Source organism: Macadamia integrifolia, unplaced genomic scaffold (assembly GCF_013358625.1).
Source record: "Macadamia integrifolia cultivar HAES 741 unplaced genomic scaffold, SCU_Mint_v3 scaffold151, whole genome shotgun sequence".
Classification (NCBI taxonomy): domain Eukaryota; kingdom Viridiplantae; phylum Streptophyta; class Magnoliopsida; order Proteales; family Proteaceae; genus Macadamia; species Macadamia integrifolia.
Window position 1 is genome coordinate 62914 of NW_024868240.1, and position 21371 is coordinate 84284.

At 37.3% G+C, this 21371-nt stretch overlaps 1 protein-coding gene across 1 annotated transcript; it reads left to right on the forward strand.

Annotated features, from left to right (window-relative positions):
• Positions 1-2149: 2149 nt before the first annotated feature.
• LOC122064059 (calcineurin B-like protein 1) lies at positions 2150-21371 on the forward strand. Its single transcript, XM_042627755.1, has 9 exons — positions 2150-2539; positions 2813-2968; positions 4839-4921; positions 12607-12666; positions 18651-18759; positions 18850-18902; positions 19797-19877; positions 20656-20768; positions 20876-21371. Exons 2-9 carry the CDS (start codon positions 2890-2892, stop codon positions 20937-20939), a joined length of 642 nt encoding a protein of 213 aa, XP_042483689.1. The 5' UTR covers positions 2150-2539; positions 2813-2889; the 3' UTR covers positions 20940-21371.

Consider the following 21371-nt stretch of genomic DNA (forward strand, 5'->3'; position numbering starts at 1 on the left):
GGGAAAGACATTTGATCGAGTTAGATCGTAAAATTTGATATATGATTAATCCAAACTATATCATCTCTCTCTCTATCCAAGGAAAAAGGAAAAAGCATGGACTTTAGCAAGGATTGGTATGAGCACATGGTTTACAATGGCACTTAAAGTCAATGCCGATGGAGTCATCCTTGGCATCGTATGAAAATCTAAAGTAAGAAGGTATATATTAAAAGACAACATCTTGGGTCTAAATTGTTATACAAGCCTGCTTGAAAGGAAACTAGTAAGCTCCTTTTTTTGTTGGGTTAGCTAGATAGCAACTTCCTTCATGTCTTTGTTAAAGAAAGAAAGAACAGCCTTCATATTAAGGATATGTGAAGAAGAATTTTACCCGGCAGCATCCCTGTGCCATCTTAGATGAGGTAACTGAAATAATTGGACCCTGGATGCTCTCATGTGTGTCTAGTGCTCATTGGCCGATTGGCAGCACCGGGAATGCACCCTCAGCCGTCAGAAGTTTGCTAGGCCCAATGGAGAGTATCTGGTTCTGAAATAACTACTATGTCCTTCCCCTTGGATGCCATTGTGAGCACCCCCATTGGTCCCAGGCTGGGCCAAGCCCGGCAACAAACCTCTTCTCCATAATTTTACACAAAAAGATGACGACAATAGAGGACCAAGTATAATGAAGAGAAAATCTCCTCATCGTAGGATCCTTTGATTGATGTGAAAAAAGAACTTATGTACAATAAGGGTGTGAGTTATGATAGAGGAATTCAATCACAAGGTCACACCACGTGAGAAGAGAGATTCCTCTCCATTGGGTGGGAGAAAACATAATTCACTATTTTATATTTAAGGGAGGAGGAATGCTACCTATATGTGTTCCTGACACCCAGACATAACGCCCTGTTTTGGGGGGTAGAGGTGTCTTTGCATAACCCCTAAAATAGGGCACTTGGTAGGCGTGGAGAATGCTAGACTTGTAGTTTTCTTTCGCCCTATATTTAATCGAAGCAAGAGGACACTATCCTGCTGACACAAGTACATGCTTGCGCGTAGGAGCATCTTCCGAGCCTTAAGGATAGGGAAAACATGATCTTTCCATGCCTACTATGTCTGAGCATTTCCTATGCTAGTAGGGTAGCATTCTTTCTCCAATTTAAATGATAGGAGAAAGTTAAGGTGGAAGAAAAGTATACACATCAAGGGTCATAAGTGTTCTGCCCTTTTCATGGTTTCAAAAATCAGATCGAGATTGGTGAAATCGCATGGATCGAGTCTTGATCGACACTCCAGGTAGAAAAATATAAAAATTGGTGGTAAAAAAATGGATAAATCTTTCTAATCTAGGGTGATCTGAATCGATATCAGATCGGTATTGGTCTAGACCGATCCTACTCCAAAAACTAAGATTACAAACCTTGACCCTTTTATACTACAAACTACAAGTCGATAATACCCCTATTGTTTCCTTGCACCCTATGGACACCTTTTGAACCCATCAATAAAGGGATTCTCCCTTCTCCCTTGACCGTGGGTGGTATGGAAAAACTCGAGCTTAAATGATATTCCAATTATTCTTTTAAAGCCTTTGTTCATGTTTGAACCTTAGATTATTTTAATCATAAAACACGTGACAAGTTCTAAAGACCCCAACTCTTCCTCTGCCAATGCTCCCATGTGTCATCTCTCTCCCTTGTTTAGCAAAGGAAAGAGATATAGGAAACATTGGTATATACCACACTCTCGGGCAAAGAACCACTTTTTACTTCTTGTATCAATCTCTCTCTCCTCCCACACCAAAGATTATGTGTCTTTTAAAAAAAGGAAAGAGAGAAAAAGATACAAGAAGGTGTTAACATACGCTGACAAACATAAAACATTTTTCCATGGTATTAGTAAAAGATCACGTGAAGAATGAAACTACATATGGAAGGAGTGTTTCATGATAATTGACATCATACTCTTCAAAATTCATATCAGTTGTCACTTGAAAACAGTAGGTTTGATGTTTTGCTATGAAAGATCAAACTCACAAAGCATGCATATAATGATAATAATGGTGGACTTAATGGCCTTATGCATGCTTTTTGGACTCATCACGCGTTCTTCTACTCTTTCTTACACAGATTAATCCCCTTTTATACTATTTATAAAATGGGACTATAACGTGAGATGCGCTCGACTGTACTGGTCTCCCTCTCACTCGTTCCATTGAGGGAAAAACGTTCCTAGTTATTGGTGAGCACAGAAGCAGAGAGAGAGAGAGAGAGAGAGAGTGTTCTTCTACAGGTCCAAAAACCCACCACGGATTCTCCTCGTTATTAGTGAGGGCTCTGAGGGGTGTTCGTTTTCGACAGTGTTTGCAGAATTCACGGAGTGTCAGTTCATCGACTGAATCCCATCCGTCCGATCGCTCTCCCAAAGCGAACATCACCAATCGTTTTTAAGTTTAAAGCTTAAACCCTCTTTACTACTCCCCTCCCTTCTCTCTCTCTCTCTCTCTCTCTCTCTCTCAGGTAGAAACGCGGTTCGTCGCCGAGTTCCCCTTACTGTAAGTCTCGATCTTTCCTTAAACCCAGAAAATGTTACTTTTTTTATGTTGATTTTTTCGATCTTTCGTTGAAAATGAGGTGCTTTGGATTGAAAGATTTTGGAACCAAATAACGATTCTTTATGGTGGTAGGGATATCTGATATATATATAGAAATTGGGATTTTGGGATGCTATAGTATATTACTTTATAATTGAAGATGGTTGTTTTAATGTTGTTATTTGGATGTTACTCGATGTTTGAATTTTGGAGGGTTTTATGTTTTTTGGCTAGGTTGGGATGTTTCTTGATGAACAAAGGTGAAAACTAGGGCTGTAGTCTGGTGGGTGGCCTTTTGCTTTTTTTGGTAAATGGGCTGCTTCCCGTCCACAGCTAGAAAGCCTTTCCCGGGTCATGAGGACCCTGTTATCCTCGCTTCACAGACAGCTTGTAAGTCTTCTTCTAAGTTTTTTTTTTTTTTTTTTTTTTTTTTTTTTTTTTTTTTTTTTTTTTTTTTTTTTTTTTTTTATTTGGTGCAGGATTGAATTTTTTTTTTTTTTTTTTTTTGAAATGATAGATAATGGTTTCTGACAATGGTATGCAGGAACTATGGCTATGCCTTGTACAGTTTCATTTATGCATGTAGTAAGTTCTGCTCAAGTTTAACGACTTGGTTAACCATATTAATGAGGCGGAGGGATACTGTTTCAAGAAATCTAACCTCTTAACCTTGTATGTTAATCAAGCTGAGAAGAGCATAACAAATTGACAAAAACCTTTGATATTTTAGGAAACAAAAATGTAAAGAAACATACACAAGTTCTGAGGATCAGGGCTATTAAATCACATCCAGTAATCTGATTTGCAAATTTTCATACAACCATATTTGGACTCACAAGGAGAATCATAAGTTTCTATTATTTCTTCAATAGATACACTGAAAATTATGAGTTAAAAAACCTTTTATTTCAGAGGCAAGAAAAAGTGAAAGCATGACCCTAGCTGGGAGAATCAATGCAACAAGTACTTGGGGATCTCATCTCATTCACTAATGGGATTTTCAAATTAAAATACCATGCAAGAAAGTCCAATCTTGCATTAGTATACACACTAAAACCTGTAAAAAAAATTAGCAAATCCAACAATAGAGTCTGGTGCCTGGTATTGATACAGTTTTTCCTTCTTTTTTTTTTTGTTTCCTGGGGTTGGGGGTGTGGGTGTTGGTGGGTGGGGAGATGGTGGATTAGAGATCGATTGTGCTGATGTATGAATATTTTCAGAAGCAATAAAACTTTTCAAACTTCTGCTTATTGCTGGACCTTTTGGAGGTATAGTAAAGACATCTGCTCATGAATACTTATCATCCCCTGATGATGACTGTCATGCGTCTTGATATATTTTGGACCATCTCTTGACAGAAATATCTAAGTGTTTCTTGATTTACCTATGTTCCAGCTTCTTCTAAACTCTGTGGACTCTTTGAATTGTTAAACTTGTTGTAGCATCCTTTAACACTCTAATTGAATCACTTCGTTGTCTTCAAATCCTTTGAAGTAGGCTTCCAGTCATATCCTCACACTTTTCCTTTGAATCGGGGGGAGGGGTGTGGGGTGTGGGGTGTGGGGTGGTGGAGGAGGGGGAGTGTGGTGAGTAATGATATATCCTATTAAATGGGAAAATGACTTCCCAGATGGCCCTTAGCTAATTTTCAAAAGCCAGGTGATGTCTCCGTACAATGAAAACAATTCATCCAGATGGATGAATATACAACTTCTGCCATTATGATTGAATATCAATAACCGTGCGGTATTTTAATTATTTACCTTTTGGGAGTCAAAAGATTGTGAAATTTTTAGAATTAGAGGCAATCCCTTATGTGGATTCAACTCAGTTTATAATTTTAACTATCTTTTTCTAACAAATTTCACCACTTTATTTTATCTGGGGTTATATTTTATTATTTTTTATATTTGTAGTCCCGGATTTTGAGTTCCAATTCCCAAGCATAGTAATGAGAGATCTATATTTAACCCTCTAAAATACCATACTCGAAAAGGAAGGCGCTAAAGAACACGTGCATAAATTAAAAATGTAAAAATAAGTGGTAAACGGAATCCATTTCTCCCATGCACATAAAAATGCATATTCATAGATCAATGACTTCATGGCTTTCCATGAGAAAATGGCAATCTGCAATCAGTTTTAAGAAGAAACCATGTATGTCTTATTTTATTTCAGATATTGAAATGGGGTCTTGCACACTCCAGTTAATGCTTCTCTGAAATGTGGGCAACTGTTTTTATTGTTCTTAATTTTTCAGTCACTGTCAGTGAAGTTGAAGCACTATTTGAGCTGTTCAAGAGTATTAGCAGTTCTGTGATTGATGATGGGCTAATAAACAAGGTAACACATATCTGAATGTTTATATATACTGAAGATCACATAATATGCACTTAAATTGTTCTTGATTAGTTGTTTCTTTTTCTTTTATGAAAGACAATTGGTATGTCTATTGTGTCGCATGTTTCAGTTCTGTTAGTCACACTATTCCCTGATACGTTGTTTCTCATTTGTTACCCTTTTCATCCTGACCATAATTTATTTGGTAACCATATATTATGTTCATTAAGAAACTGCCGTTGTTGGAGGTTTTGTTGTCATGTCCTGTGCAAACTAAAGAAAGAAAACAAAATGTATACTAATATTATATGTGATTCCTTTTAGAATTGTTAATCAGTCTATCAATTGCTGTTCAGGCATTTCAACACAAACTCAGCCTTATCTCAAATGGGGTCAGCTACATGGAGCCAACCAAAGATATCAAAAGGAAAAATAGAAATAAAAGGGGAAAGACACAAACACAACAAATCAGTAAAACCTCACCTAAATGGAGTCGGCTATATGGATTCTTACCTTCCAATCAGATCTATTCGAGGTCATACTTGGGACAAGGCTTAGATTATGCATTTCTTTCTTCACCACTTCTATGATCATTATAGGTCTACCCCTAGCTCTTTTAGCTCCTTCAATATGAATCAGCTCACTCCTTACTAGCGCATCCCCAGGCCTCTGTTGCATTTATGTTGTCCAATATTCTCTAGTACGTGGTGGCTGCAGTACTAGCATATGTGTTGCTAACAGCTGGGGTCTTATTGTTGTTTTGTCTAGCCTCCAAATAATACAATCATGTAAGCATTAGCTTGCTTCCATCGAGAAGAATTGATAGTGAAAGTTTTAATGAGATTGTTTGATGCCTTGCATTAGACATTAATTTCGTATGGAGGCCTATGTGCAAGCTTAGGAGACCCACAATGTAACGCCCCCAAATCCGGGTGAGATATGGGTGCAGGCCCTTGTGGGCCACCTTTAAATAACTGCATAAAAATAACTGATCAAATTTAAAACCTCAAAACCTTGATGAACTAATCATGGGTCCTCCTCTACTATTCACCCTACTATTTACAAGGCCCTCCACGCTCTCGCTACACACTGTGATTAAATTACATCAGATATACATAAAATCCCACCATAAGCTCAAATGTATTAGTGAAATCTCCATAAACCCAATACACATCATGTACCTTGTGTAAAAAATACAATGAAATAAAGTTAATTCTCAAAAATACATTTCCTCAATTGGTCCTTCCTCTGAACCAAACCACACCAGATCTGTGAGACATAAATATGTAATGGGGTGAGCTAAAGAGAATTAGCTCAGTAAGATGGAACATGACATAATCACACTTGTTACAATGATACATTTTCTCATACTTTTCTCATACATGCATAAAAAGTATCTTTCATAATATGATAAAATCTCTTGTCCATATCGCCTCACCAGGTAGTTCATTGACTTGTCTCAACTCCTCTCCTTTCTTTTGCTTTCATCCTACGGAGCTCAAAGGATCTGAGTAGCATCTTGACATAGGTTTCACCTCCTCGTTTCTTGACATGTATGTCCATTGCCCATTCATAGAAACCAATATAAATCATTTATATAATCTTGCATCCAGTCTTCACTGTCAATTTCAACATTCGGGTGGAGCGGGATATTTATGGAACCCTTGGTGTCCTCCCCTATTGTCCCATACTAGTAGGGTGAACATTGGAAGACCCCATTATCCTTAGTAGTCCCTTTGTTGGAAATGACTTTGACGAACCGATGCCCTTTTCATAGTTGAAAACTATGCTTAAAACCATCATAGCATACACACATACTATAGATAATTCATGCATAACAGGTAAATCATGGCAAGCTCCACTTACACTGGTGTGCAACTACCTATACACAAACCTTCTCCATACTCTGCTTCCTCATCTCCCTTCTTTGGTTCTCGGTCTCTCATCTTCCTCCCTCGATCTCTATATATCTTCTTCTCCTCTATCTCTTCTATTCTCTCATTTCTCTCTTCCTTTGCTTCTTTCTTTTCTTTCTTTCCCCTCCTTCCTTATATCTGAGAGAATTTCTTAGCTAATAAGTGAGGAGGTATGGAGTGGGGAACACGTAGGTCCACCCCACCTTCCTCTCTCTTTCCACTATCTTTCTCCCTCTTTTAACGCTCACTCTTCCTCTTATGTGATATAAATCCCCTCCCACTCTTCTTCTTTCTTCTTCTTTCCCCACTTACTCTTTTTTAGCTTCTCCTCCATCACTTTCAGTCCCACATCACTCTCATCTCTCTCTCTCTCTCCTTTCTTTTATTTTTCTTTTTGTTTCATGTGAATAAATGGAGAGGGTGAGGGGACATGTGGGTCCACTCCATCTTCCTCTCACTTCCTCTCTTTGTCTCTTGGGGTAATTGAATGGGGTAATTTTGGGGGTGGGGTATTACACACAAGGTGTTAGTGGCAGTCCAATGGGCTGAGATTGACGTTTGGGTAGGTTACATTATACTTGGGCCTTTATTTATTTTTTTTGACTTTCATCGTAATTGGCCTAATTTATATGCTCATAAAGTGAGGGGTAAGGTTGGTATAAGGGATTAGTAGTTAAGTGTTTAAGTTAGATTAGGATACTTAAATAGCTTTTAAGGGTTATGTTTTGATTTTATTTATTTAATCGAGTGTGCAAGAGATTAGGAGTCATTTTATGAGTCAATTTAGGATTTCAGGTATTTATATATGTAATATACCATCAATTAAGGATATTTTGAGTAAAGAAATTTAAGTTTTTTTCAAGAGTTTTGGTGTTGTTGAGCAGTGCATATGGGATTGGTATCCCAGGCCTGATTTCTTCCTCCTCCTCCTGATATGCTTTTATCAGTTGTGATCTTAGTCCCTTCTTTTCAACTATTTTTCTTCTTCTTACTTCTCTTCATTCATTCCACACCAAGTGTAACCCTTGTTTCTGGTTCAATTTTCTGATTGTTAGATTTGGTCATCTTCCTTATTCTAGTTTTGTCTCATCCAATATTTGCCCCTGATATATCCTAATGATTCTATATAGATTTTGGTATAATTGTAGTTCTTGGTGCTAGAATCTTTTTCTAGAACCCTGAACTGCATTACTGTTTTCTGAGTACTTATTATGTCTTAACAATAAGGTCGAATTCCAGCAGTTAAGGAAAACTACCAACCCAATTATTCTAAGTGACTTTACCAGACGATTTAATGAAGGGGGAGGATATGCCATATGTTAATCATCCAACAACGAGATCATAGAAGAGCTTGAAGAAATCAGTCGATGAGTTACTAAATTGAATGAGCTACTGCCTCACTCCGATTCTGTTATGAAGCTTTGAATGACATTGCAATCGATGGTGGAGATACTGACTTTCTCATTTTAGATAACTTCAATGATGTCACTGCAATGCTGAAGCTTCTAGCTTTAATCCTACTTAAAGGATCCTCTATGTTGGGGCACCAATGTATTGTGGTAAAAGCCTATTTTATGCATTCCTTAGAAACTTGTGATTAATTTGCCTCCAAAAAGAAAAAGGATGCATAAAAATGAAAGAAAATGGTTGCTGACAACCATAGTTATTAAGGCGCTAGTAAGGCATTGATGCGGTCCAAAGGCCGTAAGGCAGTAGCACGCATTAAAAGTATCATGTAAGGCGACCGCATCATGAGATAAGGCGATATAAGGCGACGCCTTATGACGCCTTATACACAAAGCGGGCGTCTTATGAACATTTTAGAATTTAATACTTTTTTAAAACTACTTTAGATAGAATCCAAATATCGATTTTTGATTGGTAGATGTATGGTCTTGAATGCACTTGAGATGCATGGGATCAGCTTCTAACAACTGAAGTACTCCACCAAAAAAACCAAAACACAATTCTCACAAAGGGTTTGGACTTTTGAATCAAGGGTTTTGAGAAGGAAGAATCAGGCGATCAATCGTACCCCCCAGGAACTCCTTCGATCTTGCTCCGGCTTCTTCTTTCTTCTTTGGCAGCGGTGAGGTTACTCCGGCGAACAATCGTACCCCCTCTACAGGTAAATTTTTGGTTTTTGGTTTTTTTTTCGTTTTTCTAATCTTATTTCTTGTTCATGCTACGGTGAGTGTTTTTCTTTCTTCTCGCTTCTTTCTTCTTCTTCTGATACAATATTTTTTTTTTGTTTCTTCTTCTTCTATTCTTCACTTCTTCAGACGGTACCCTTCTTTTTTTTTTTTTTTTTAATTTTGTTCTTCTCTCTTCTCTTCTTCAACCTTGATGAGCTTTGTACCCTTTTTTTTCTCTTCTTTCTTCTTCTGTTCATCATACAGTACCTTTTTTTCCTTTTTTCTTTCTTCTGTACTTCAGTTCTTCACTCTTCTTCAGCGTCCAGTTAACTCAACTCTGTACTTGTCTTTTTTTTTCCCTTCTTTCTTCTTCATTATTCTTCTGTTCTTCATACAAAGTACCTGATTTTTTTTTCTTCTGTTCTTCACTCTGTTGAAGACTACGATGAGCTCTGTTCCTATCTCTTCTTACTTTTTAAAAAGGTTATATGTATGTATAATGTATAAACCCCTCAATCAATTTTACACGTTGGTATAATGCATTGGTATGAAGTATGAACCTTTAATATTTATTTAGCATGAGTAATAGGATTTAACTAGGATTTGAGTCAAATAGAATGGTTTTATAAAAAAAATTACATAGGAACACTTTAGTCAATAAGGCGACGCTTTATGCCCGCCTTATCGCTAAGGCGCTCTAAAAGACCCTTAAATGCCTCCATCGCCTTACCGCCTTAATAATTATGCTGACACCAGGAACCCAATTCACCTCAGCTGAGGCATTAACTATAAGGGATGGCAACCTTTGTGGTATGCCCACCTTGGTTTTGTCATTTAGCTGTTTTTTCAAGTCTCTCTATTGGTTTTGATTTTGCAATTTTGGTCAAAGTCAGGGTTGTTTCAGAATCGATTTGGCATAAAGTGGTTTATTTTTTTAAGCTAATTATAAGCTGTCTGAAGCATGTTTAGGCCAAGTATGGGTTAGTCTAGCTTCTTGTTTTTTATGTTCACTTCTTCCTAGGAATATTGTCTAATTTGATCCCATAGTAAGAGGAGTTGGGAGGCAAAATGGAATTACATCACAATTTTTGCAGAGGACTTTTGTGTTTTTGTGCTTCAGCTTGTGGTTTGACCCTAGGTACATGATATTTAATGTGTTCTCTCATTTCTTTTATTTTGCATTAAATCTGATCTGTTTCTTCAATTTCTTCTTTTCTTTTAATTCTCCCCTAAAAACCTTACTTCATTGCCTCACTTTAGAGTGGTAGAGTCTACATAAGAGTAAACACTAGTTGCCATCTCAACTATCAACCATGAAATCCTAGATTCGCTCTAGACCCTATAATCTCCAAACTGTTTTCCATAGCCTGTAAATAAATTTCAATATCCGTCCACCGGAACAGTAAAACCCTGAATCTATTTTCAAATTGAATCCCTAGTTTATCCATGTTATACCTTGAAAACCCTAGCCTTAATCCTGTCTAAAGTTTATTCTTCCTTTGTTAAATAACAAGGCGTTGACTGATTCCCTTGTAATCTGTAATTCTCAAATTCAACAGCCTACCATGTGTTTGTAAAATTACCTTGCAGAGATTTCCCTTACCTGTGCTACTGCAACGTCTGAAGGGGGAAGGGGATTCGAAATGTCAGCTCAATAATGCAACCCCAGATTTGCAAGCCAACTTTGTTGAACTATAAACATTCAAGGTTTCAGTCGAAGATTTCCTTGAAATTCTTTGGCTGGTCTATCAGAAAATCTCAGAAGATTTCAAAATCTCAAATCCAAACTCTTTACCTGAAATGAGCCTTAACATGATTTATTTATTCAAACTAACATTCCAACCCGGTAGATTGTACTACTTACATTCATTAATAAAGAAAATGAAAGTCTCAACTCAACTCTGTTGTTCCTTACACCAACTATAGAGAAGAGAAACAGACTTTCTGAATTAAAATAAAATTTGAAACCTAATATTTCACCCCCCTCCCCCCCAAAGAAAAAGTTGTGAAATTCTGCTATAACCATTCTGTGTAACGAAGAAATATTTCCCAACTCTGAGGATATAAAGTAGGCAAACAATTGAATGATTTTCATGTATTGACTGATAAGTTAGTTTTGAGTCAACTAAGTTTTACCTCCCCCCCCCCCCCCCCAAAAAAAAAAAAGTGCATTAATCTGGTTTGTTCTCTAGTTGGTTGTGGTATGTGGAATAGTTGTAGAAGCGAAGAACTAAGAGCATGGGACTGAGAAAGGTCAGCAGCAGAAGAAGTTTGGGTCTCTGTTGCTGGGTCTTGAAACTAACGAATAAGAGATCTCTTGGGTAATGGTTGTGGAGATTTAGTTATAAGGATTATGCCATTTAGAGATAGTTGGTGGGGGGGGGGGAATATGAGAGTGTATTGGGACTCCTGTAGGATCTCTATATTTCCTTTCCTTGAGGATAAATAGGGTGAAGATGGTAGGCTTTTATGAGATGTGCCCTAGACTAAAGGCAATCAAATAGGAGAAAATCAGTTTTTCAAAACGGAAAGAAAATATTTTGTATGTGTATTGTCATCCACTCATCCATAGCAGAAGCCGCTCCCATTCAGTTGGAATAAGACTGAGTTGTTATTGTTGTTGTATTGTCATCGTTAGCAGAGTGGATGAAGGTGGAAAATTTTTTGTGATGTATATTACAATACTTTCGAAAAAAGGATATTTAGAGATATTCATCTGGAAGAGTTTGAGGAAGGTCTGTGCTGCCAACAATGACGCTATCTGAATGACTTCCTTGGAAAGTGTTTTGCATTGGATAACTTGAAGAAAGTGGATTGCTACTGGTGAATAAATGTGTGCCGACTTGTATCTTTTTTCTCTTCTGTGAGATTTGTGTCTTCTATTGGCCAGGTATTTCGCAAGTTTGGTTAGGATGTCACCAGTGTGCTTGGCTGGCTCTTCTGATGAGAAAAAAGGAACTTGTAGAACATTTTGGAGAAGATATCAAGCATGTTTTTGTGTGTGCCTTTTTTACTATATATTTACACATATATAGTAAATATAGGGATGGGAAAATATGGTGGGGGGTGTCATTTCGTATAAATCGTTTTGGAAATTTAGAAATATATATTTGTCATAGCAATGTTTTAAAGGGTATATTGTTTCATAATGCAACATCATATCGATTAACATGCCTGGAAACAGAATGGTCAAAAAGAAGACAGGATGCAGTGTAAAACACAACGTATTTTGTTGATAGTGAAATTTGTAGATATATGAACAGCATATATTATTAAAAATAAACTCAACCAGATTTTTCTTCCTGTTGAGAAAAAAAAAATACTTGTAAGTATGATGCCCTCCTGCGGTCGTATGTTTTATAACTTTATTAACTTGTAGCTAAGTCATATTTTATAATTGCATTATAAATGAATCAGGAAGGAATAGCTATATGCATGATAGTGAGTTGTTCATTACTGTTCTTGACATTAAATATATTAATTTTCTTTTGATATGAGCTTTTCGGAATAAAACCTACAAAGTGTAATTGTTCATTTTTTTTGATAATTCTGTAGTGCTTTTAAGTTTCAGAAATCTCAACAATGTAAGAAGTTAATTAGTGGATGATATTATTTTTTGTTTCTATTTTATATGCAGGAAGAGTTTCAGTTAGCTCTATTTAAGAACAAAAAGAAGGATAACCTTTTCGCAAATCGGGTATTTTATTTTATACTTTTGTTGCATTCTTTAATTGTTAGACAAGAATCAGATCTATCCATAGTTACACTTCCTCAACTTGAACTCTGTATTTTTCTAGCTGATCATTCTGAAATTGAACTATAGGCTGGATAGCTTTTTGAATCAAGATTGGGCTTGTCAGGAAAATCTAAAATCTTAGGGAATACTAAAATGAATATTATTTTTGCATTCTTTAACAGAACCACATCCATTCATATTTACACGCTCTCAAAGTGCACTCTATATTATTCCAGACAATCATACTGAAATTACACTGATGTTGGACAGCTGTTTGAATCAAGATTAGGCTTTGAGGAGAATCTGAAAATTTAAGGCATGTTTAAATGAATACTTTTTATGTATTGAGTGTTAGAGGAGATCTTTGTTTTTTTTGGATGAATTGGAGCGAGATCTATTATCAATTATACTTTCTCAAAGTGAAATCAGGATCACTCCAAATGACCATGTTGATATTGGACCATAAATCAGTTTTACTCCAAATGATCATGCTGAAATTGAACCATAAATTGGATAGCTGTTTGAATTAGGATTGAGCTTATTATGAATATCTAAATAAGGAATGTTAAAATCAATGTCAAATTTCCCCAGTTCTGTTAAAATGGAACATCACTGGCATATTTATCAGTTCATTCAGTGGTTCCCAAAAATTTCCTCTTCTGTTTCATCTTCTCATTTTAGTAAATGGTCTCTTCATCCTCCTACCCAAACCATTACATTGGGTGAACAGAGGCTGGCTAGTTTGGGGTGGAGTGAGAGGAATTGATCAATTACTCTTGCTTACATGAAGCACTCCAAGAACATCTCATGAGACAGACTTTCTTAGTCTTTTTGAACCTTCTATAGATGTTGATGATCCAGGCTGTCATCAGTGTGGAGAATTGGCCATATGATCCTGTGTACATATGTTGGAACCAGGATCCAATTATATAGATAATAAATTTGTTAGTCTCAGCTGCTTCTGAAAGGCCATCAATTGGCTTTGGCTCTAAATCTTCGAGACACTTGATGGCTCCAACTGAGGACCATACGAATTCCTCTGAAATTCCCATGGTTATTCCAACTTAGGCAATGTTGGTTTGTTCAGCACATCCTTTCCATCAATAATCCAGATGATCATCAATGTGGAGAGAGCATTAACCTATATGCCTCTGAAGGAAACAGGGTTCACTAAAATGCAAAACAAGCCTGTCATTCTGAAAGAGAGCTCATGAGTCTTGGGTGGTATTGTTCTAGTAAACTAAAAGGTCATAGGATAAAGGCCAGGATTAGGCTTTCCCTTAGTCTTTCTGAAACATGGATAATCAACCAAGAAACTCTGTGATATGCCTTAGGGGTTGTAGTTTGATTATAGAAATTTTTATTTGTTCGGAACATCATTCTCATATGAAAAGATGGTTGAGATTGTTATGGCCATTCTTAAGTTGCAAGACTTGAAAGTCTAACTGAGTTAGATTCTCATAATAGAAATCAGTCTTTCTCAGTCTTTATGGAATCAAAGCATTATGATGCCTATCAAAGTGGGAAATCAAGGTCCAACACCAACAACTCAGCCTTATCCCCACTAAATGGGGTGGGCTACATGGATCTGTGCAAAGACAAAAGATTAATAATAATAGTAAATGAAAACAACACAGCAACACAACAACAATTCAATAATATCCCGTCTAAATGGGGTCGACTACATGGCTTTCCTCATTACTTCTCCTATGGTCATTTAAGGCTTGCCTATAGCTCTTTTAGTTTCTTCAATCTGAATCAGATCGCTCCTCCTTATTGGTGCATTCCAAGGCCTCCGTCGAACATGGGCATGTCACTTCAAAAGACTTTCTCACAGCTTATCATGTATTGGTAACTCCCAAATCAACTCTAATATGGTCATTCCTTACTTTATCCTTCCTAGTATCCTCATCTCTGCAACACTTATCTATATGACGCTTATAAATTGCCCAACATTCCACCCCATACGTCATAGTTGTTCATACTATTGTCCTATAGAATTTTCCTTTAAGCTCTTAAGGAATACATTGATCACACAACACTCCGAACGCACCTCTCTACTTCATCCATCCCACTTTAATATTTTGTGAAACATCATGTTCTATATCACCTTCTTTATTTATGATTGATGTCAGAATTTTTATAAAATAATCATTTTGTGGTATCTCTCTCCTCAGTTTTCACCATTTTGTTATTTGTCTTAGTGTAACTAAACCATGTACTTTGTATTCGTTCTACTTATCTTAAATCTCTTGATTCCAAGATTGATCTCCATAACTTTAACTTATTGTTAATCCCTATTTTGTCTCATCCACCAAAACAATATCATCAGCAAAAAACATACACTATGAAACCTCATCTTGAACATTCTTGGTTAAATCATCCATGATAAGCGCAAACAAATAAGGGCTTAAATATGATCCTTGATGTAACCAATTTTAATTGAGAATTAACTACCTTGGCCTCCCACTGTTCTCACACTAATAGGAACAACATAAGGAACTGTGGTCAATTTTTGAATGAGGACAAAGATGTTGATAGAGATAGAGATAAATTCATTCACATGAAATTTTAGTTCTTTCTTTGGGTCAATTATCGATTTGAAGATTTAGCTTGTATGAATCGCTATTGGTTTGATACCAATAATGGCAGTCGTTTTAGTATGTCAAGGTGCGAATGCCGCATGATTGAAAATTAGATGGTACATTAGTCTCCGGTCACCACGCCCTCATTCTTATCCTTAATTGTATCCACATACGTACTCGATACTTTTCTCTTCTCTGGTACATGACAGATTAACTCTCTAGGGACTATGTCATAATCTTTTTCTAGGTCAATAAAGACCATATAAATCTTGTAAACTCTTAAATCTTTCCATGAGCCTCTTGAGTAAGTAAATAGCTTCTATCGTGGATCTACCTGGCATAAAACCAAATTGGTTCTCTAATATGCTAGTTTTTCTTCTTAGTTGGGTTTCAATAACCTTCTTCCATAATTTCATGGTATAACTCATTAGTTTTATGCTGCTATGGTTATTGCAGCTACGAATATCACCTTTATTTTTGTAGATCGGAACTACAGTCCTCCATTCATCTAGCATTTTCCTTGTGCTCATAGTATTGTTAAACAGTTTGGTTAACCAAGATACACCACATAATCCTAAGCTCTTCCACTCTTCTATTGGGATCTCATCTGGGTCTAGTGTCTAGCCTACTTTCATCTTTTTCAAGACTTCTTTAACTTCAAAGCTACAATACTTTGGTGTGTGGTGTCTTGATGAGTAATGCAGTCTTCCAAGCCACTCTCAGTTGTAATGACTCCATTTTGTAGGCCGTAAAAATACTCTTCCCATCTCTTCATATTGTCCTCAGCCCTTACTACCACTTTACTGCCATCACTTTTAATTCATTTAACATGGTTGAAATCTCTAGTTTTCATTTATCTCATTTTAGCTATCTTATTGATAGCTTTTTATCCTTCCTTTGTGCTCAGATGTTTATAGAGACCTTCATACTTCTTTGCCCTTGCTTTCCCCACACTCTTCTTAGTTTCATTTTTGGTAGACTTGTACCTTTTTAGATCTTCTACATCTTTAGTCCTTTGCCAAATCTTAAAGCTAGTTTTCTTAGTCTTAATGGCTTATTGAACCTCATCATTCCACCACCAAGTCTTCCTAGTGGGATGGTGTTTACATTTCGATTCCCCTAGGAAATCTTTAGCAACCTTCTTACTATAAGTCGTCATCTCATTCTACATCATGTTAGTGTCCCACTTAGAGTCCCACTTTCCTTGTTTGACCACTTTATCAACGAATGAATTCAAGTGAACCTTTGCAGGAAAAAAAAAAAAAAAAAAGAGGTAACCCCCTTTAAGCTCATTCACCTTATCCTAGGTCAAATAGGCTCCCTTCTGTACGATCCTATGGAGTGAGGCATATATCCATTACCACTCATCTATGTTGAGTGGATAGGCTCTCCCCGGGTATCACCTTACTGCCCTTACGTAGTAATATATTGGACCTTCTAGTGAGGAAGAAATCTAGTTGGCTACTATGATGCCCATTTTTATTTACCACTTTTTGCTCCTCTCTTTTTAAAATAAGTGTTTCTAAGAGATAAATCATAAGCGAGAGCAAAATCTAAAACTAACATCCCCTCTTCATTCCTCTTGCATAAACCATAACCTCCATATACACCTTCATAGCCTCTACGGTCTCTTTCAACATGTCTATTAAGATCAACCCTTTTCCTTGGCGAAAACATTGCCCTAAACTATCCATGTGTTCCCCAGAATTGTAACTTACTACTTCATCCAATCCTACTTGGGTGCATATGCACTAATTATATTGACAACCTCTTTCTTCAGTACAAGCATAATAGATATAATCCTATCTCCAAATCTTTGAACATTCACAACTTCATTCTTTAAGTCTTCATCTACGACTATTCCCACTCCATTTCTATTACTTCTATCCCCTGTATACGAAAGTTTAAATTCATCCAAGTCCTTAGCTTTGTTACCCTTCCATCTATTCTCTTGAATGTAAGCTATATTAATCCTTCTTCTCGTTAGAGATGTTCCAAGATGCTAATCTAAACCTATGTTTTCGTACTAGGTTCTTCACCCACACTCATCCACCGTGCGAGAACCCTTACCTACTTGTCACCGCATCCGGGTGCCAACCGGCGCGTTGCTTATAGGGTACGCCCTAGCATTGTCAATAGGACATAACTCCTAGTTATTTAAATAAAATGACCATAATATAGTATACATGCAAAAGGTGATTGGTTGATAAATACTGTAGTGCCCGCTGCCTACCTGATGCACCAAAAATATATAAATATAGGCAGATATGATATATAAAGGGCAATCCCCTTCTACCTTAAAACAGTCAAACCTCAACGCTTAAAGAGTATAAAGCCTAATAGGAGGACAGAAACTTACCACAGCAAGCAAGAAATCCAAAAATTAAGATATTCACGAGCACACATCTCAGACATAGCTATAACAGCATCAGGACACAGGCAAGCAGGCGAGGTATTTGTGGTTGGTCCTATTATGTTTGAAATGCCAAGTACTTAGGGGTGGTGTTCTTCGATGCCAAGTTCCATGATGGAATGAAGTGTGGGCTAGCAGATTTCATGAGTAATAAAATGCAGTGTAGCAAGCAGAAGTCAAGAGTAATAAAAATCTGTAGCAATTAAAATTATCTTGTGTTCTCTTGGGGATTGAATTACATGAACACATAAATACAAGGTTAGAAGCTGCTCTTGAAGTTTCTTTTCTTCTGACCATGGTAAATTACTCTCCTTGATGATGGCTTGCTGTAAACCTTTAAAATACTATGTTTTTTCCTTCCCTTTCTTCAGCCCTTCCGGCTGCCAGCTGCAACAATGATTAGGTTGCAGAAGCTAAATTTGGATTCCCCTTTGGAAGTGGTAATATTTCATCCAGGAAGCAGCTTAATGGAAAAGTGCAGTAAGCCTTCCAAAGAAGGGTTGACAAGGTATGAAGAGTCCTGGACCTGGAGAGTAAGTAGGAGCACTAGGGTCATATAATGAAAGTCTGGATGATAACTATGGTAATAGCTAGTGTTGGACGGTAGGTCATGGTTTAGTAGGAATTGAATCCAAAAGTATGGTAATAGTGTTGGACGGTATGTCATGGTTATAGTCTATAGTGGAAATTGAATCCAAAAATCTTGGGGACTGTTAGCTAGATAGGAATACTGAATATGGCACTGGCATACTATGGAAGACTTTTGGAATGGATTTTGAGCTAAGCTGAATTATTGCTTCAAATGTGGACTGTTCGCCATGCTTCTTCCTTTGATATGATTCACCTGTTGGACTAAATTCTTGTTTCTGAAACTCTTGTAATTAGTTTTGAAATGGTGGTCATGTTGTAGTGTAGTTTTTTTAACTTGCAATTATTTTTACGTGCAGATCTTTGACCTTTTTGATGTTAAGCGAAAGGGAGCCATTGATTTTGGTGACTTTGTTCGAGCACTCAACGTCTTTCATCCCAATGCCCCCGAAGAGGACAAAATCAACTGTAAGTTGACAAGAGCTATTGAAACCCTTGGGTTAATAGAAGAATACTTTGTGCTTGGGTGCACTTCTTAAATCTGAAATGGATTTGCAGTTTCATTTAAGCTTTATGATATGGATGGCACGGGATTCATTGAGCGACAGGAGGTCTCTCTCTCTCTCTCTCTCTCTCTCTCATGTGTGTTGGGTGTGTTTTCTTTTGTTTTATTTCCTGTGCCTCTCATGAAATGTGTGAAAGTGCACTGGAACCACAAACTTCTTATGGTAGGAAAAGTCTGCCATGGATCGATCCTTCATTAGAACTTTGGTGATTATTAGAACTGCTTCCTACTAGTTCAGTGCATAATTTGTTATTTTTTTATTTTTTATTTTTCAAATAATAGGGAACAGTTTCTTTGAGCCACTGGGGCAGGGTAGACTAGCACCTCTGTGTCTATCTCTCTCCTCTCACATGAAATCGCCCTGCTTCCCTCCAATGTACCATTCCATTTTGTCGCACTTCATTGCCTCATTGGTGCACTCTTCTATGCGGCATGCTCAGAGAACCCTCTCCCTAAATAATAATAATATTACTTTTACACCTTTGCCCATGTGTGTGAGAACATACATACATGCCTGCCCTAAGAAATAATTGAGGCCTCACTTTTGTGGAGGGGTCTTATCATTGCACTTATTTGTTTTTTAAATTTTCAAAATATTTATATTTTTTCGCCGGAAGTTATATCAGAATGGATGGGCACCATAGGCCCTGTACCATACCTAGGTCTTTATCTCTTGCTCTAACCCCTTGTAATCTTTCTTTTGTTCTCAATCTAGTTGGAACAGTTGAACCCATTTATCTTGCTACAACCATTCTAGCCATTTCTTAAAACTTGCCATTTGCATTTAAGCCTGGTGGTTCTTATCATTGGCTTTATCACTGAATAACTGTTACTAGTAAATCTATGACTTGATGGAGAGAAGATTCTGACTTTTCTGATTCTTTCTTTGATTCATTTATTTTCAGCTGCAATTTTATACTTTTTGATACTGTTTTGACAGGTCAAGCAAATGTTAATTGCACTTCTTTATGAATCAGAACTGAGATTGGCGGATGAAACTGTCGAAGCAATCCTGGATAAGGTGAATAATTATGGATGATGAAACACCAGTAATGTAGTAACCCATGTCTCATATTAGAAGCATGCAATTAATGAACTACTACCGAGCTCACAGGATAATTCCATATTTGGATCTTCAAAATAGCCTTGTTAAGCGATATGCTATCTAAGATGGGAAAGCCTCTTGAATTAATGTTTATGGTTATACCTAAAGAAAGGAAAGCCTATTGAACTAACTAGTGTGTAACGTTATCTGCACTGTCAATGCAGTAGGTTAATGGGCATGTTGTCACGGCCTTAGACCTTTCTAAGCAACCGCGCCGGCCTTAGTCCATGGGCTTGGTGGGCTAGGCCCGTGGGCCTATGTTGGGCGGGTCGTGACAATGTTCCAACAAACGTTTCAAGTATTGGGATCTGATGGGGCATATCAACTATGCACCAGCTTAGGATCGACCAAGATCAATCCATCCTATACTACTTCCTGGTACCTCACGGTATCAGCAGAATTAGGCCGGATTGGCTGATCTGGGTTAGGATCAGCACAGCCCGATCCCATATCTGAACTGAGTTTTTAATTCTTGAATCAGCACACCAACCATAGGGAGTCAGAAGTCATTTAAGTTCTAGTAAACCCCAGGCTCTGTCAATCTTTCACAACCGTCTATGTGGAGATCATCCCAACAAAAATCAGTCTAGGATACCATGGAACTGTGTCGGCATGTTTAAATCTGCATTTTCATGTGAAGGGAGACATCCAATTGCACTCTTTTCTTAACTAAAATCTTTGACTCTGTGAATAGACGTTTTTGGAGGCAGATGTGAATCAGGATGGGAAAATTGATAAAGCCGAATGGCAAGACTTTGTTTCCCACAATCCATCCTTAATGAAGATTATGACTCTTCCTTATCTCAGGTAAGTTTCTAAGCATTTACTTCAGGTTCTCTTCTTCACATCTTTGTTTTGGCAAAATTGAAGCCTCCCTAATATCCCTCCCCCCCCTCCAAACAAAAAAATTGCAGGGACATAACGACAACTTTTCCGAGTTTTGTGTTTCATTCAGAAGTCGATGAGACTGCTACATGATTTTGTACCTCACTAACGCCCAGCATCGCACCGGTCAGAAAGCAGTGACCCAAATTCTTGTGAAACTCTTCGTAGTTCAAATGAAGCGTAGGATGGGGCATGCACTACTCAGCCAAGAACATTATATTTCAACTTGGAGAGGTTATGAAAAGTATAAGCCACCAAATCTGTTAGTTTGGAAGAGTTTCCTGAGGTAGGAAGCTAGATCCCACCTTACCAACCAAGAAATTATAAGGGTGAGAAGGGGTACTTCTTGGCATTTGATTGGTAAAATTGCATAGGTTGTCTTTTTATATAGGATTGGCTTGAAGTTTCTCGTGTGGTTGCAAATGTGTGGCATGCAAGTCATTGTGAGCAAGCACTAGCAAGCATCAGTAAAAATTGTAAAGAATAGAAATGCTAATTGATATTTGGTAGTCTTTTTTGTTTTTC

What these genes read in the sequence shown, in the direction of transcription:
- LOC122064059 (XM_042627755.1), top strand. Translation starts at nt 2,890, where the DNA reads ATGGGCTGCTTCCCGTCCACAGCTAGAAAGCCTTTCCCGGGTCATGAG. An exon ending in ATAACCTTTTCGCAAATCGG is followed by an intron (nt 12,667 to 18,650) that starts GTATTTTATTTT and finishes TTTTACGTGCAG; the next exon opens with ATCTTTGACCTTTTTGATGT. An exon ending in CGAAGAGGACAAAATCAACT is followed by an intron (nt 18,760 to 18,849) that starts GTAAGTTGACAA and finishes ATGGATTTGCAG; the next exon opens with TTTCATTTAAGCTTTATGAT.